Below are 18,945 nucleotides of genomic sequence, written 5' to 3'. Positions count from 1 at the left end.
ACTGGTTGATAGATATGACGCTCTAAAAGCTTACTATCGCTTCTGGAATATACAGATTTATTAACGTGCTCCTCAGTGGGAAGTGTTAGTGTTTGACATATAGCACCTTTAATAAAGATAAACTAAAACTGTCAATTCAGAGAACAAGTCAAGTTGTTGATCTCTAATATCAAATCAACAAAACAAGTTGTTTCCTTCCTCACTAACTTACACTGAAGCTCTTATTTAATGAGAAAAATCAGGAAAAATACAGGCCAAAGTCCAAATGTGAGGCTAGTCATCACATATGACAGACTGTATACAACAACTGTATATTCAGGTATATCAATACAGTGACATTTTGTTGTTTAAGTGGGAAAGACACAAAAAAAAGCAAAAACCGGTGCAACATAATGCAATCTGTCAGAGCACATTGCAAAAAAAGCCTAAAAAAAATAAATCAGCACATCAACCTACATTAAAATGTGCATTAGATTGCATCAAACTACACAGATTCTGCATTCATTGTGTCTGTTTTAAAGTAAAGTTTATAAATAAAAGTTCTTAAATACAGCATATAATTATCATGTGCATGTTTCACAGTATGTTTACTCTGCAATATGTGTGTGTGTGTGTGTGTGTGTGTGTGATGACAGTGTTTAGTAATATTTGCTACCGAGCTAGCTAGCCAGTCTCAGATGAGGAGATCAAATTGTTTTTTTATGTTTGTTGTTTTTTTTATGATCGTTTCTGGTTCAATCTGATAGGCTGCATCCTTCAAAGGACACAACAAGGCTGCCCCATTTTGAAGACTTTTTTGATTGCATCCTTTAGTAACAAAGGGAGCATCAGGTGGATCCTTCACAAGCCGATGTGTCCCGTGATCCAACAATAAGTAAATAACAATAAGCAGTAATCTTTTATATGTAAATATCCACCGCAGGTTGCTAGGCAACAGAAGCAGCGCATTGCGATAAACAGGAAGTCCTCCGCAGACTGGACTAGACAATAGTTTTTGTGACCGTGACTGCCATTTTGCAGTGCTGTCCGAATGTGTAGTGAGAATTTTTCGATCCTATATAGTGCCCTCGATGTATCCCACAATGCATCATGAAAAGTAGCGTCCAACCGATGCTCACTACATCAGCGATATGTACGGTCATACATTGTGTGGTCAGACGAGAAAAACTTAAATCGTTTTAAAAAATGTAACATGACCTGTTATGTTTATTTAATAAATTATTATTACTATAACAGCACAAATTATAACTTGTTCAGCCGGTAGAGGTTGGCACGTTTTACATATGTGACAGTAACAACGTAATTAACGGCAACAGAAGAAGAAGAAGAAGAAGAGTTCACTACATTACTTCCCTACATTGAACTCCTCATACAGGGAGCAGGGTGTGAGTGTGTGATCTCGGAAACAGCCTGTGTGTCCTTCAGAGGACGCAGCTCCCCATTTGGGAAACAGTGGTTGTACTACATGTAAGAGCAGCAATGGAAGAATCTGAAATGAGACACAGCCTTAAAGAAAAGGGAGGAGAAAGGACATAGTCTCTATTAGCAGAGAATACTGAGACTCGAGCTAGCTAGTACATCACCCATTATTGCCATGTTATTCATAGATGCTTAGTGCAAACTCTTTGTAAAATTATTACAGCCGACCTCTCTCCTTCTGTAAGCACCATGTTGACTGAACCACTGAGTCCATGAAGCTACTACGTACGAGGTAAATATATGAGGAGGAAATGGAGAGTCTTACTTAGCCAGTGGGCTGCTACCACTCTCTTTGATGACGAATATAAGAATATGTTTTAACAGTTCTCCCCCTCCCGAGCGCCCAGTGCAATTTCACACAATAATACAGTACACATATTATATGCAGACCAGTTAGAGACTATTGCTTTACCAACTGAGATTAGAAAATATGAGATAAAAGAAACACACAGTGTGGCTACGTATAGCTGTACAGTTCTTTAGGACATTTATATGATCACACTTCCATTTTTCAGATGAAAATAAGATAAGAAACAGATTCACAGAAGCCTCAGGTGATATAGAGTAATGGGTCTCTGGTTATAACAAGACCTCAGTTGCCCGATTTCTGTACACAACATCTGTATATACATCATAGTGATCCCACGTCAATCAGGTTGATAGTCACCCTTTGTTTTTTTAAACTATTTCAAGTCCTCTTTTTCCTTATGACTGTTTAAAAGTGTTAAAATGATTCAGTAGTCCAAACTCCATCATTCCACACTCAATTGGCACACCACCTGTATTTATTTATTTATGAATTACTTCCTTTTTTCTTTTTTTCTTTTTTTAAATGGGCTGTCCCTTCCCCCCTGGATCGGGTGATGCAGCTGTCTGTCAAACATCTGGCCCGGGTGTCAAGCCTTGGCCTCCAACATCTCGAGGAATAGTTTGTGCATGGGGATTTTGCCCTGCATTTTGATGCTGTAGAAGTGCTGCACAGCCTTGGTGGCGGTCTGACGGAGCAGAGGCAGGGTCATTAGCAGCTTGCCTGCTCGCCGAGGATCCTCTGGGTGTTGGGAGCCCTCAAAATCCTGCAGAGCCTCGTGTAGAGAATCCTGGAGCCTCTGGACGGCCTCGATATTCTCTATGTGCATGGAGTCTGAAGCAAAGAAAGGACGAGAACTGTTAATTTGCACGACTTGTTGAATGAAAATGAAACATTTTCTATTGATCTGCACCACGACAAAAATCTACAGATTCTTGCAGATCTTGTTTTTGCAGCAGCTGATCTTTGCAAAGATGCAGTTTTAGAGAGAGGTTTTCTCTGGTTAGTAGTTAATGATGCTCCTTAAATAAATGCCTATGCGTGGCCAGGACTCCAGGGAGAGAGAGAGAGAGACAGAGAGAGAGACAGAGAGAGAGAGGTACTGTATAAATACACGGTGGGACAGGAAAAAGATTCATTTCTTTTGGTATCATGGACCACATACATCCCCCCTGCTAATGAATTCAGATGGCTGCATTACTAGGATATCGTTCAGCTGAATGATGGTGGCAGATGGCCTTCATTTCCATAAGAAAGAGCAGTTGGCCCCCTTATGTATAGGCTCTAAAATAAAACCAGTTGAGACTTATTAAAAAACTGCTCTCTATGTATAAGTCTACATGTTACGGGAGGAAAAAAAAAAAACAGGGTTGTCCTCTAAAGGACGGGCTGACAGAGAGTGTTTTAATGGACAAGCGGTGGTTTGCTTTCAGCCAATTTCACTGCACGCGCTCACAGTGTCAGGTCTAATCTGTGTATGTATCATATCCACAATTCATTAACCCACAGATAAAACTGTGCGCAACAAAATATGAATTCGATACAGCATTATAACTGGATGAAATCTAACAGGATGAAGAGAGGCTCGTCCCGTCCTGAACGCACTGACTGCGTATTGCCAAAAGCGAAGCCAAACATGGCTGCTGATTGAAGCCTGAGTGAATTAGATCAGCTCCGCTATGTGTCATGAAAGTTGTGGAGTGAAGTAAGACCGTGTATGAACATGTAAATGAGGCAGAAAAAAGGAAAGTACAAGGCTAATTATGTTCCTAACTGACTGATTAAGTCTCTTTTACCAGTCGCCTTCTGTGTAAATTGCATTTCTATCTTGGGAAATTAACTAGGCTATGTGGACCGCACATGTGTTCCAGCACTCTTCACTTGAAACCTTCATGTTAATACTGATCTGATCCTCGTTTGGCTGCGCAAACATGTATGTGTGTGTGTGTGTGAGAGAGAGAGAGTGAGAGAGGAGGGGAGAGGAAAAGAAAATATGCTCTCAAATGTGTGTCAGTGTACAAGGAGAGCCTGTGTGTTTTCATATGTGTGTTTAAGGAGGTTAGGGGCGGAATGCAAAACTAACTTTGAAGAAACAATTTCCATGTAATCCGTCAGCAGCCTGGCGTCAATCCCGTCGATACTCTGCTAATTACAAAATCAATGGCCATGAATTTCCACAGCTGTCACACCCACAGGACCAGTGGAGCTGAAGCTCTCCGAGGCTGTGTTCAAACGAGCCGAAGTTGCCCTCTCTCCCCCCCTCAGACACCCCCACCCCCTCCCCCTTTCCTCTCTCTCACACTTCTCCCTTACCTTTCCATCCCTGTCTTTCCATCAACTCCCCCCCCCACCCATCATTTATCCTCCACTCTCCCATGGAGTGTTTGTCATCAGAAGACTAAAGCTCTGAGCTCAGCATTTTTCATTTTTCAGTCAGGCAGGAGAAAAGACTCCTAACAGGCATTGATTAGTTGGGGGGACAGGCCCAGCCTCATGAAAAGCAAACTGTCAATACGGGCGCAGCATCTTCACATTGGAACAAACGAGGTCCGTCGCTCCCCAACGCTCATTCCACTCCACTTAACACATTTTATTGACAGCCCCTGTTTTTCTAATGAAATGCTAAATATATCTCCCTGGGCTGTGGCGCGCTGGCAGCTACTGTTATGGAGATGGAGAGAATGAGAGCGCAATGTGACAGTCACATGCATCCACACACACACACACACACAAATTAAAATATGGCTGCGCACATACATGCACACACAGGAGGGTGGAGGGAGGGTTGTTGAATTAAAACAACGTACTTTTGACCTTTACACCCCCTCTTATCAGGGATGATATAGATAACACCGTCACATTTTTTTTAACTTTCTTTTTGTAATTAAACTTAAGTAGAGATTGGCCATACATGACAGACCCGCCATGTTTAGTAGGTATACAACCTAATGCTAAATGCAAAAGACACGTCACACATGGACTCTACGGGTGAAAATGTAAACATTGAAAACCAACTCATGTCTCCAGGGTGGATGTTTTGTAAACTTTTTTTGTTGTGTATGTTGGGAACTGGTGCTAAAGGGGTCTGTAATGTGATGTGAAGCTGACTGCAGGCACCTTTAGAGTCTGCTGGGGTCCTAGTCAAAAATTCAAAGAGGGGCCCTCTAACCATTGTGTCATAATTAATCCGACGCCAACAAAAATGTTCTTCATTGCTGTTTGTTGTCATTAGAAAATGCAGGACACTTGCAAGTGGGGGCCCTACAGGAAGAGCCCACTGTAGGGAGGTCTCCTACTGTCATTGCAAATTTTGTACCTTGATACTGCTGAAGTTTAAAATTTGTTGGCCCTTGGGGGCAAATAACGCCTCAGTACCTGACCGTGTGACGTATGACTTCATAGAAGGATGAGGGGACTAAATTCTAAAAAAGGTTTTGTCTCAACAGTCTGGTTAAATACTGACCTGAGTTAGCGAGCGCAATGGCTTTGAGCGTAACAAATTCCTCCTTCTCCATGCGCAGCTTCTTGTAGCGTCGCACCAGCGGCAGGATGGCAACATGAAGGTCCAGCAGGCCTGAGATCCTGGCCTGCTCCTCGTCCACCACGTAGTCTTCTGCATACACAATCTCATCCTCACAGGGCAGCGAGCGAAACACGATGCTCAGCACGAGGATCTCCATCCAGGCGCTCTGGAGTAGACTCATCTGGTCTGCCAGCGACAGTGTGGAAAAACCTGCAGGATTAGAAACAATATTTAGTTTGAGTTTTTTTTCCTAGGTATTGATGGACGTGCACACATCCACGTGACCATGTGAGATCGCTTTATTAACCTCACAGCTCAGTCACTGGCCATCTTGAGTCATCCATGTGTTTTATGGGCTATGCACAATCGCTGCTCAATCCCCAGAGAAGTCCGACTTGAAACGGGGGCCGACCACTGTATGCGGTGGCTTAAGGGAGGAATATAAATCAGTCAAGTGGAGAAGCCTTTGAAACATGAGCCAGGGCTGCTTCAACGTACAACAGTCAACAGCCAGCCTTTCTGCAGCTTGGTACATAAGCACATGAGACACTGCTTAGAGAGGACAAATCCACTCTTAACCCCAACTATCTCTCATTCCTGTCATAGCACAGAAGACGGAATGTAAACCTAATTCCTCTTCACAACAAAAACAACAGAAGGAATTCACTAAACTAAATTAAACTGACTTAGATCGTCTCACCATCTGTTATAAAAATTACAAACTTTTTTTAGCTGTGTGCAAAGTAAAGAATCATACACAAATCAAGGAAAATACACACGGGTTAGTGCTTCAACACAGTGTCAATGGAACAATAAATACATATAACATCTGAGGAAGCCACGTATGACAATGTAGTTCTGACAATCATGACTCATTTTGAACATAAGTTTAAATACATGTAAAAACAGCTGCTACCTTTTCTGGATTTTGTTTTCTTTATTCTAATTTTTTTATCTATGCTGGATTTAAATAGACATTTCACTGTTTTTCATGGTGAAAGTGAGACTCAGAGAAAGGCAGACTCTGCTTATTCTGCTTATATAGTGGAGGGCACATGACTCCAGCATCCCTGCACTTATATGGTGGCTAAAGCACAACATCTCTAGGGTCATCTGATCCCTGCATGTTGTAGGAATTAGTCCTAAAATCTGCGATTTTGTTGACATACCAGCAGCTTTCTCTCTCCAAGATTAAATGAATTAATGAATTTATTGCTTAAAACACTTTTACATTGTATTTGATGACATTTGTTACTAGCTTTTAACCCTTTAAGAGTCTTAAAAAGTTTCCAACAAGTGATTAGATGAGACTATATAATAACAAAAAAACAAAAACAATATTCTGCCTGGTAGTCTCCTTCCTCTTTAATGTGTAGAGTTCAACCTTCTGCACTCATAGCAACCATCACCTCCACACGTCGAGGTCGACCCGTCAACTCTCCTCTAACATTCACACACTCCACATCAAACAGATGGACACCTGAAAAGACCTCCACCGCCACAATACCTTTCACTACTCTATGGTGAATAGGAAGGTGATTGGGGGTATTGACCAGGGCCTTGAACTCACCACGCTGCTTACTTAAATCTGAACTTGTATGGATCGGAATCAGGCAGGTTGACTTAAAAGAGGTCCTCCCGATGGTTCTTATCAAGCAAATAGAGAAAACGACAGAAAGAGAGAGAATGAGGCATAGAGAAAGGAGTGCTGGGGTGTCATTGATTAGTAGATTGTAATCAGTCCACCAAATGCGAAAGGGGGATCGATCCAAAGCCTCAGATCTGACAAACAGACAGTTGATGGAGGACATCCGGTACATGGTTAGTGTGTGGGGGAAGGGAAGACTACAGGATCACTGAATGTGGATATTCAGACTTATCAGGAATGTATGAATTTAATCTAGACTCCCCAAAGACACCTGGTGCAACATAATCGTATTAAAAATCCAACAAGTCTACTTCAATAATTGTAAAAGCTTTCAGGATTCACTAACAGGTCTGTAACTGTGCATCATTCACACCGTCTTGGATTATTTTATGATTTGTGAATGAACCGTCACACTCTTCAGTGGTCTCCTCATTCTTTCCTGTCTTCCTGCCTGTGTTTTTTTTCCTCTTTCCAGTCAATTTACTGAAGCGATGGAGTGACTTCCCGGCTCCCCGGGGGTCACCACGGAGCTTCAGGAGCGTCACCCGGAGGTGGCTGAGTTAAGTGTCGCTGTGGAGGGTGAATCCCCCTGATGAAATATCAATATTTCACCCTACTGATTTACTGCTATTTGACCAAACATGACACAATATTGAGCAAACGGGGGGCCGTCGATGTCTCAGTGTCTGTTGGCCCGCTGCGGAGTGACAACACGCAGGAACAGAGACGATAAAGACAAAGGGGCGCATAGGACGCTAAAAGCCATTGTTGCTGGATGGAGGACAAGGTCACATAAACACCATTTAGGACAAACCACAATCAAAAAATGGACAGCTAAAAACACCTTCAGACCATCTTTAGTGAAGGCAAGGGGGCAATTTTGCATTTTAGCCTTTTCGCCATCTTTAATCACGCCAGGTTTTGAAAAATATTGTTATATTCCTATTTCATAGCTGGATAGAAATTGATTTTTTGTGTGTCCATTATGCGTGGCGATTAAATTAACACATTCACGTTCAACAAAACCTCAGAATAGCTTTAATAATCAGAAAAAATAACACCAGACACCAGAGTGATGACCCACATGCACTTACTCACACAACCACAGGAGGGCGCATAGCTATGTAAACTCGGGATATTTTAGTCGCCTTATAATTGTTTTCTGGTGAGGTAAGATGTTTAAATCAGTGAGCAGGATGAAGTATGATGCTCCATTAACCACGTATACACGCTCGACTAAACTGCAAGCAACATGGCGAGATGTGCCAGAGACTTATTTTAGATTGAAGAAGAAAAAAAGTGCGATATATGTAATAATTAAGGTTTTTTAATATATTTTTTACATTACCTATCTCACCGGCTAGCCTTTATATCTCTATATTTGATTAGGCATGGGAGAAACGTAAAGCTACTTCTTATATATTTAAACATTCTCCTGTGTGATTAAACGTTCTAACATTACAGTGTATTTCTATAAGGCGCCCAATCCACACAACACAGCACAGGACAGTCATTGTTTGCAGAAAAACGAAACGTGCTCTCAACAGTATACAGTACAGGTACAGATCAGATAACTAATTGAATCCCTATTCAGTACAGTGAAGAGACTGAGAGGCTGGCAGTGAAGCTTGAAGCTGTCATTGAGAGCTGGGTCTAAAACAGACAGCAGTTCACTCTCTATTCATTTAGTATCATTACAGGCCTCCTAAGAGCCCTAATGGGCCTAATAAAAAGACAGAGGTAATAATGAGACTAGAGGGCCCTATATGAGCAGGAGGAGCAGGAGGGGGAGAGAGCCAGGGGAGCGGGAGAACAAGGAAGCCAGAGAGTGTGTGTGAAAGATATGATGGCAGTGTGTGTGTGTGTGTGTGTGAGAGAGAAAGAGACAGACAGAGGAAAAAAATCAAAGAGGAAGAAAGTGATGCTCTGGACTGGAGTGAGCGTTAAATACCAGAGGGTGATGAAAGCTGTTGACTTAAATATAAAATGCACAAGTTGTGTCACAGTTGTGTTAAACTTTCTATTATATTAATATTTACTTTTGTATTATAAAATAAAATCTCACATACGAGCATTGCATGTTTCCTCCTGGCTCTCCACATCTGGATGTTGAAGGACTTTCACATTAATGGAGCGATCTGCACTAATGAGTCTTATTACCTCATCGTTAAGGCCATTTGTGCAGCCGGCTATGAGTGTAATGGTGGGAGTGGACTGTTAAACTGTAGGGACCCCTTTTGTCTTAATCGTTACTTGGTGACATTCTGACCCACTGGCCCCGGGTAAAATGTCCCCGGAGTGTCACATGGCCCTTTAATAACGCTGTCAGGTCTGGATTTAGATCTTCACATCACAAAAAGATCAATAGTTATACTTCTAACTAGTGTAAAAATATGAGCGTACACATAGTTTCTGTCCCCCTAGCAGCATTTTTTGGACAAAAGAAAAAACACTTGGATTCATATTTCTGTTCTTAATGCTGGATAGAAAAGAGGTCAGCACAAAAACTGTGCATCTGGGTCAGGGATGCTCCTTCTGCCCCTGTTACAGCTTGTTTCTCAGCGTAAAGTGGTGAGACAGCAAGCCTGCCTCAAACATCAGCATCCCTCCACAGCCTGATGGCTTAATCAGGCTACACACAGCCTCTGCGTGTCTGTCACTCCTCTGAGGCTCCACACACCTTCACCTACATCAGATTGCATTAATTACAGCCAAACAAAGGACATTAGCACCCTTGATCTTAACCTGGACAACGACGCTAACGCTTCACAATGCTGAGCCCGACCAGCTCCTCCTCCTCTTCCTCCTCCTTTCCATCAGCAGCAGGAACAGGACGGAGGAACGGATGATGCCACAGCCACACTTTGGTTGCACTCAGTTTTTAAATCGCTGACTATGGCATCGTCTCCTAATATCATCCTGCACTCCTGAACTTTGTCACTCCTCACAGTAACTTCATTTATTGCACACAGACACGCTTTCTCTTCGTTTGATGATTTATGTAACTTGGCTCTCAGAGTGGAGCTCAGCTCTTCATCTACAGAGTTAAGCTGTGTTTTAATTAGAAGAGAATGGGGACTATGCTGTTAGGACAACTTATCCACACGTGCTTAACGCCTGTTACTGCTCACTCCTGGGTAGAACTAGCTCTGAATTACATTGAATATGTAATGTGTCTGTTAACTAAAGGCAAAAATATGATATTATTACGAGACTTTTGAGCTTTATATCCTCAAACTTGGACTAAAAAAGCAGTGCATCTTTGTCAGTAATCAACTGAATTATTGCCAAACATGTCCTTTATGTCTCTGATTTCCTGTTTTAGCACCTCTTGAACTGAAAAAAAGTGCACAAAAGTATGCAGAATATTGAATAATAATCAAATTAGTGTTTTGTATGACCAGACTACAGCTCTGGACATCGAAGCGTCTGTGTCAGCTGATAAAGACGAGGACATTTGCATGACAAGACTTACTTAAGAATTCAGCAACAAGGAGAATCTGTCAGTATTTCCCTAAATAAATCAATTCTACCTACAGGCCCTGTGTAGTCTGCTTAAGTAAGTAAGAGGATTGGTTTCTTTAAGTCTGGGATTGAAATGGAATACATTGACATAGGGGCGGATCCCACCCCCCCCCCTCCAGAATCTCCCACCCCACCCAGTCAAATCAAAGGTTTCAGCTGCTCTTTATTGATTAGATTTTAGAATATGGGACTAGCTTCTCCCTTAGGTGCAGATGAGTAGCAGATGTTAATTATCCTGTGTGCGAGTGGGAGGGTGGAGAAGGGTGGGGGTGGAGGGGCTCATGTACAACAATCATTGAATCCACTTCAGTAATCTCATACTGTAACATTTCCACAAGTCAAAATGCGAAGATCGAAGATGAATCTTTTTTTTTTTTTTTAATCATTGATTACTGCATTGTAAATTACTTTATTTATTATTATGAACCACGTGCTTTGTTGAGTATGTAATAAGCACTTGTTAGGATTTTTTAATTTAACATATAGATCGATTAAAACACTAATAGCAGCCATGTCTCTACCTGGGATATGTTTGGCCCAGCCAATGATGACCACCAGTTCGCGGTCAGCCAAGTCGCAGAGTGTGGTCAGGGCTTTGACGTCCCCGTCGGGCATGGTGGGGTCAGGCATGGCGTAGATTTTCTCCGGCTCCACCACCAACAGATGGGAAACAATCTTTGTCACTGTGTGACGACGCAGATATGAAGAGAAAGAGAGAGAGAGAAAAGAAATGTAGTGTGTTGTGAGACATTGAATATAAATATTTCATAATTGACCTGTCTAGAATAAAATATAGAAAAAGAGCTAAGAGACTCACATGGCTTCTTGGCAGGAGGGGCCATGGTGAGGCCGAGGTACGAGCCGTTTTCGGCGTCCATCCTCCGCTTGTACTTCTGACGCCCGCCTCTCACCCGGTCCAGACGTACACCTGCAAAATGATAGAACAGAACTTTATTTTTACTGCCAATATTTAAATCACTATCAGCTGAATTTTCACTATCACAAATAATTACACTGGATGGCGTTACGATAAATAAACACTGGTTATGATCATCATACTGTAGCCTCTTATCATTATCAGGTTATTGTTGGGAGAAGATTTTGCCGAGTCATAAAAACTTACTGAAGGATTTCAGTGTTTTTAATTTTCTTACCTCATCATGACACAGTATATTATATTATACAAACCAAACTCTTTCATTTGATTACAGTATAGTTTCAACTTAGCATGTCTTAATAAAGACACCATATAATGACAAAAAACAAAGAATAATAATGACTTTTAAAATTAACTATTTTATATAAAAATTATTCAAAAACATGATAAAAAACAGATGAGTTGACTGATTATGGTCACACACATATAACCTATTTTTGAGTAATGAAACTAAATGATGTTAAATAACAGCGGTGTAGAATATTTTGCCATATTTCCTAAAGTATGTGAAAATGACAATAACCTAAAGTGGTGCGTTTGTTAGCAAGTAAGCTATCATGCTAGCATGCTGATCAGCAGTCAGCTTAGCTTCTAGCTCTTCAGGTTAATCTATTGATTTTATAATCAAATTTAAATTGTAAATGCATTTATCTGTATTTTGTTAAATATATATATATATATATATATATATATATATATACCTCCATATAGCATAACATGGAGTGTAATTATGATTCTGGAGTTGAAGTCCTTTATTTTTAACCCTCTGATTGTTAAGCAGAGCTGCTCACAGGAAGCAAAGCACACAGACGTGACACATCTGGGATTATCTTTAAAGCCATCGCAGAGGACGGCGGCTCGATGCACCTTCTGTGCAGAATTTACACGCTCGTATTAAAAGTTGTTTGAGCATGGAAGGAGAGCAAACAGATTTTACATGGTCAAGTGGAATTGAGTTGCGCGAGATTTCCCTGTGACTCATATAAATTCCTTTGATTCCCCTGGAAACAAAAGAATCCGATTAGGATGGTCTTTCAATTTCCTGACACCGACTATCCACTAACCTAATTACCCGCCGTGCCCAGAGGGAGCTCATTCTTCCCAGCAAACACAGTGAGATCATTTTATGCCTGGCAGATTGAAGCTAAATCGAGAGCCCCTCTCCTAACACAGCTTTCCATTTGTACGCCTTAAAGTAATCAATAAGGCTTGCAAATAGACTTCTTGTTCTTTGAACACATGTGGATGCAGTTTTAATTAGTCAGTTAGGCAGCTAGAGCTGGTTTCCAACAGATGGAGCGTCAGTAGCTGTTTTTACCATTACTCTTGCTTAAGTTAAATTTAAAATTATAAATTATGCTCCAGGAAACTGTGTGCATACACTCCAAATATTAAATCAAGTCAGTAGCTTCTCTACTTAATGATACGTACAGGTTTAACAAAGGGTTGTGCATGTACAACATTAAGATTGTGTAATGCAAATACATATTAAGCAGGTAAATTCTTGTAGCCTGCTCAGACTAAGTGAAAGTGTTGTTGCTTTTCTCTCTCTCTCACACACACACACACACACACTCTGGTTTGCCTGCTGTGGGCTGCTGGGTCATGTGGCTGCGACAAGCGACAAGTGACCAAACAGCCGGAGTTTGAATTCCAAGATCCGTGGGGGCTGTTTGAACTGGAACATCCAACTGGCCCATAATTAATAGACGCTGACAAGAATTAAGAGCTCAGCGTTAACCAGTTTCAGTTTACAGCTTAGCGGCACTGCAAACGGCAGAGACCCGAGGCAGGAGGGCTGAGAGAACGAGGGAGGAGAAAGAAGGGCTAGATAATGCTGAAGAATGGGAGGGTTGGGAACAAGCTGCTGTTTTTGGCTGAAAGTATCAGTTTTCTGCAAGATATGATTTTTTTTTTGTTTCTCTCACTTTTCCTTCTGTCTTTTTTTTCTCTTCCTCTCAGCATCGGGTGTACATCTCCTCCCTGACAGCTCTGCCTGTCCCAGCCAGTGCCTGATCTGACCACAGCGGGATTATCTCCTCCCCATGTGATACGGAACAGCACTGAGAATCTGACCACAACAAGACAGCTGGACGAGGGCCCCTTACAGAGGGCTCGGGAGGGTGGCGGTGGGGTCTGTGTCATCGTCAGTACCACATTCCACACCTCAGGCCCACCACCACATCAGCCTTCATGTTTCAAGACAATAAAGGTCCAGGAAAGAGCCTGAGACATGTTATCCAAATCTATTTTTATGGTTCCTGGCCTTTCAGAATAAAAGCATTCACACGGGGGAGCTTATGGGGAAAAAAAGTGTGTGAGGGATAAGTTCACACAGACACACACACTACAATATGCTCATAACATAGTGCTGACTGGGACACAAAGATGCCGACTGACAGTCCATGCTTGCTGTGTGTGTGGTGTGTGTGTAAGGGAAGACGATGAGGCATATTTACATTGGAGCAATCTTTACGGCCACCTGACCCTGGCTTCTCTTTCACATTCACTATCTTTATTGACTTGTAGAACCTTAAAGCAAGATCCCGACTGAAGCGGCTGTGTTTACTGTTTATGTGGCGGCCACTGTGTGTGTGTATGTGAGAGTTTGTGTGCCATATGGATTTATTTCATGGTTTTATGTAGGCAGTATTTACACTTTATTCTTACTTCAAAAGAAGAGCTGCAAATGCTGATTTTATTCCCACATAAAAATATATGTCCCACTCAAACACTCAAAACTCATTTTTATATTGTTATTGTTGTTATAGTTACTCTCTTTCAAAACTTAAGATACTGTCTGCACAACACTCTTTAATGGTGTGTCTGTGTGTGTTTTTAATTGTAGTTTGTTATATGTGGTTCATACAGTGTGTATCAAGTCTGCAGTGTTACTATATGAACATGTGCATGTGTGTATCTCTTGCAACTATTTTCAGCCCCTCACCTGTCAGAGGCGCTTCTTTCTAGAGAATGTGTCAGAATTGGCTGGCCGGCTAACACTGCCAAAGGGAGATTAGGAGCTCCCTATTTTAGCTGGGAAAAATCAGAGGGATGCAGCGCGCCTCCCCCCCTCCTCTCCTCCTGCACAGTCGTTCACCCTTTCACAAATGTACAGGCGGACGTTGCCCTTCCAAATTCAACCAGTGAAGTCGGCAAAGAGCTGCGGGCATCGGGCAGATTTCGTTTGAGTCTGGGTGGGCTTGTGAAAAAGGGAGGGGAAAAATGTGTGTATGAGGATGCCGTCCCACCTGCTCCAACTCCCGATGGGCTGACAAGACAAAGCTGGAGTTGTTCTCCCATAACCGCACACACTGGTATCGCTCTCTTTATCATGCTTTACACTTTTCATAAATCTGAGCCGGCGTGTCCACAAGGGGTATTACTGTGTATTACAGAGCCACCCTGACCACAAATGCGCCTGTAATCGAAAACATCTGCAAGCCTGGGAGATGGCTGGGTCGATTCAGGATCCCCCCGGTGTATTGGCATAGCAGGCGTTCATTGTGTGGCGCTGGCACATGTGGGTAAAAAAGACGAAAGAGAGAGCAGGGCGATGGCAGGAAACATGCACCTCAAGGTCCGATTCTGTGTCACTTGTCAGGGATGATATACATTAGACATGTGCGTAGATGAGTGTGTGTTGTGTGCGTGTGTCGGAGGGTTGTAAAGAGGTCAGCGCTTCGCTAAATCCCCTTCTTCAGAGGAACACGTGTTAGCCTCCGTGTCTGATCTATCACCTGCCAGACAGTGAGGACAGGCCAGCGCGGAGCCTCTGGGTGGGCGCTGACTTTCAGCTGCACTCTGCCAGCTACTCTGACACCCTAAAAAGCAAACAAGGCCTCATGCATGTGCTGCTGGATAGACAGGTTTGTGCTACAAGAAGAAACATGGGGTCAGAGGTCATTCATGATGTGGAGGGATACATGAAGAAAAACTAACTCTAAAGACAGCCACACTAAATAGATGTATTATGATGATGTAATCTTAGTGTATGGATTGGTTTCTGATCTGAGCCTATTGATTGGGAAGGGACCTGACAGTCTGTGATATTGGATATGGCTTTACTAATCTTTTGTGTATGTGGCTGGAGGAAAATAAGGCTGTAACATTACCCTGGTAGCCACGTTCGCTCAGGAAAGACTGCTGATCCCTATCTGTGGTCGGGCGAGGGCGAGACAGCGGTGTAGGTTGCCAAAATAGTCTGGCAGCTTGTATCCATCCACCACATTACAGCAGTGTCAGAAAAAATTCCCACAAGCAAAGGAAACAGTGCGGAAACACGCCGAAACTAAGACTGAAACATTCAGACTTCTAAAGAGCAAAGTGTTTCTTATTCAAATGTTTCACTTGTGTCAAAAATTCAGCGGGCTGACAGGGTTGTGTGCTTCTGTTTCAATGGGACATACTTTTAACACATGTTAATTTGTTAACATGATGATGTGATGCTTTCCTCAAAGACCTGCAGGGAATTTTGATGTAGCACTAAAACAACAAAAGATAAAAGTAAAAAAAAATAAAAAAATAAAAATGACTCGATCTCAACCAGAAAATTACAAACCTGACTTCAAACTAAAATGTTCATTCACTCCAGATTATTGTTGTTTTATTTAACACCACACAGTCATGCTAAGGGGTATTAGCGCTGCTATTAGCTGCAGGCACTGACTCCTGGCAGTAGTGGCTGACACCATACCTTCCACGAGTTGTAATTACGTGAGAGTTTTTCCATTGGACCCGTGACCTTTTTTCAACCTCAGTTGGACATTTAAAGGGTCGCTGAGCCAACCTGGCTTCCTTGAACGGACGCCTGCCGCTACTATTCACCCTGCCGGTCCAGATGCTCTGCTGTGACACAGCAGTAAAAAGGCAGATCAGGAAGGAAGCCTGTCGTCTGCAATAATTTATACACGGCTTTATGTACAGAGACAGAAAACCACAGTCATTAATGCACGGAGCGATGTTATACATACACACATATTCCCTGACTTACAGCGGACCCTGAACACACCTGAATCAACCAAGCAGAGCTGAAGTCAGCTGATCAGTAGCAGGTGGTACACAGAGGAGGGATTTGCCCACCCCGCCGCCACCCATTAATGGTGCTGAAAAAACCCTGGCAGCTGGCACTTTATAATTCAGGATGGCATGCTTGGCATGAGACGGAGAAATATTAGATAGTTTCAGAACAACTGATCACTGCATCAAGTTCCCACAGCATCTTCAGCAAAGGCATTTACGAGGCTGCACTGTAGAAGCAGCTTCAGGACGGAGTGAGGGAAGCTTTTAACTGTAAAATGGAAACAGAAATAACTAAAAAATTAGATTATTTTTGTCAATCCTAACATGCTACTAGGTGAAGGGGAAGTATTCATTTAATTTGCCTTAAAGCTCTTTAATAGTGAATAAATCTGGGGGTATTATTTAGAATAATGTTTTTTTTTGTCTCAGAACTGTAAAAGTTCTCCGTACTTTTCTATTTCTAAACTCGAGTCTGGTAGAGTCATATTAGAGTTATGTTGCATTGAGTGAGGTGGCTGGGTAGTGTTGTCATTTTAAGAAAATAGGTCACTTATATGTTTTTTCACATTAATCTAAAAACCCCATGATGATATTTTCTCAGTTATTCCCTTTGCTCCAACCTGTGTTGGCTTAGCTATGTTCTTTTAGAGTCCTGATCAGAGGCGAGCACACCTGTAGACACACAGACACACACACACAGAGGCCAGCCGCATGAAAATATTTTTGGCTGATGTGTTTTCGTTGGTTTATATTTGAACTAATCTGAATGTATCACACATCTCTCTCTGTATCTGTTTGTCGATCATGAAGGTGATGTTTGTTTGATTTGTGGCTGATCTTCTCCGTGCTCCTGCACCTTCTGTTCCTTATTTTTGACAATATGGCCGACTGTGCAGGAGGATTGCTGATCTGACAAAATAGGGCTCTCTGTGTAAACAAACAATGCCTGACCTTTCCTCTGAGCTCACTTGTATCTGCCACTTCACAGTTGTCTAAAACTAACCAGCTCCACTTTTTGCAGTGAGCGTCTGTTTGTGCTTTCTCAAGAGATTTAACCTCAAATTTATTTGAGTAGAAAACATTTGTTGTGTTTTCTATGGATCAACTGTGAACTATCAACATGTTTGCTGACACCTCTCTGTAAAGACAGGCCACATGACGGTGTCTCTTTTTTTCCTTCTAATTGAAAGCTATCATTTATATAGAATAACACACACACACACACACACACGGACAGCTTAGCTCGGCTCTCCACAGACAATACCCTGCCGTTTTTCATTTAAGCACAGGCTAATAGTTTCAGCTTTGTTTCTGAAGCAACATTGTGTTTTCTGGCTGAGAGTCAAAGGCTCGGCATGTGAGAACACTTGGGCTGGAATGAAGACATCAAGAGTGTGTGTATAAATAGTGTGAAAATACAATGGATGACCCCTAAGTCTGAGAACAAACAAAGATTTCAGTGGAGTTTTATTAGTGGAAGTGAAAGGAGAGCCTGACATGGCAGAGCTCACGTTACCGGCACAGGCTGCACTTACTGCTGCTGCCTTCTATTATCTGAAGTGTTTGGTGCAAGTGGAACATCACAAAAGTGAATGTCAGTGGTTTAATAATAAAAAAAAACAAGTATATGTAAGCCCAAAATGTTTTCCACTAGTTTTTCAAATGAATATTAAATAAATATAAATCATTTAATTAAATATTAAATAAATAATAATATTATTACTTTATTAATATAATAAAGTAATCTGTGGGATACTGTAGCTTTACACTAAATTATAATTTCCTTTAATAAATTCACCATTATTAATGGTATAAATGTGAATTCATGATAGTAGTTTATCTATATTATCACTACTATCTTTCTAAAACTTACACACACATTAAACCTACAGCTATCAGCATTAAGGTGCAACATCACAATCCACTGTGTGTGTCACCATAACTAACAATGTATATTGTATTAATCTGTATTTTAACATGAAGTGTACAGTTAAGAGCTCTAATTCAGCACACTGGGTTTGAAAATTCTTCTATTTCTATTTAAAATTGCATAATTTAAGAGTTTATGCCTCAGTGTTGAACGCTTCTCTTTGCTAAACACACACACACACACACAAAACAAAAAGGGAAGAAAATCTATCGGCTAGATTTTCCCTCTGTGCTCCCAGAGGTCCCACACTGGAGGAAAAACAACACGTGCAGGAAGTGAGGTGGGATGTTCGGAAAGCATTTAGCGGATCAATATGCCAGGCAAGAGAGGGGAAGGCAGACAGACAGACCGAGAGAGAGAGAGAGAGAGAGAGAGAGAGAGAGGGGGACAGACAGAGAGACACCCAGAGCCCAGGGGAGAGGGAAGTCTTTGGGGAACAGCCTGTGCTTTTCAAGAGTACTGTTACACATTTCAGTCAGTCTTGGTAAGAACATCCAACTCAGCAGCTTTTCTCCACCCGTCTGAGTACAACACTCGGCCGTGTGAGAAGAGGTAAGTAAGGCTTGTGGGTGAT

At 41.8% G+C, this 18,945-nt stretch overlaps 1 protein-coding gene across 3 annotated transcripts in view; it reads right to left on the bottom strand.

The window, feature by feature from the left end:
• Positions 1-379: 379 nt before the first annotated feature.
• The window catches only part of esrrgb (estrogen-related receptor gamma b), a 30,780-nt gene continuing 12,214 nt past the window's right edge, over positions 380-18,945 (bottom strand). For all 3 annotated transcript variants that reach the window (XM_028397081.1, XM_028397080.1, XM_028397082.1), the window contains 4 exons: positions 11,300-11,410; positions 11,004-11,165; positions 5,250-5,519; positions 380-2,620 (listed from right to left, as the gene is read on the bottom strand). In XM_028397081.1, the coding sequence (XP_028252882.1) occupies positions 2,376-2,620; positions 5,250-5,519; positions 11,004-11,165; positions 11,300-11,410 (788 nt within the window). In that variant the 3' untranslated portion in view covers positions 380-2,375. The remainder of the gene's footprint in view (positions 2,621-5,249; positions 5,520-11,003; positions 11,166-11,299; positions 11,411-18,945) is intronic.

This window comes from Parambassis ranga, chromosome 24, assembly GCF_900634625.1.
Source record: "Parambassis ranga chromosome 24, fParRan2.1, whole genome shotgun sequence".
In the NCBI taxonomy this organism is placed as follows: domain Eukaryota; kingdom Metazoa; phylum Chordata; class Actinopteri; family Ambassidae; genus Parambassis; species Parambassis ranga.
This window is presented reverse-complemented; position numbering and strand designations above follow the sequence as displayed.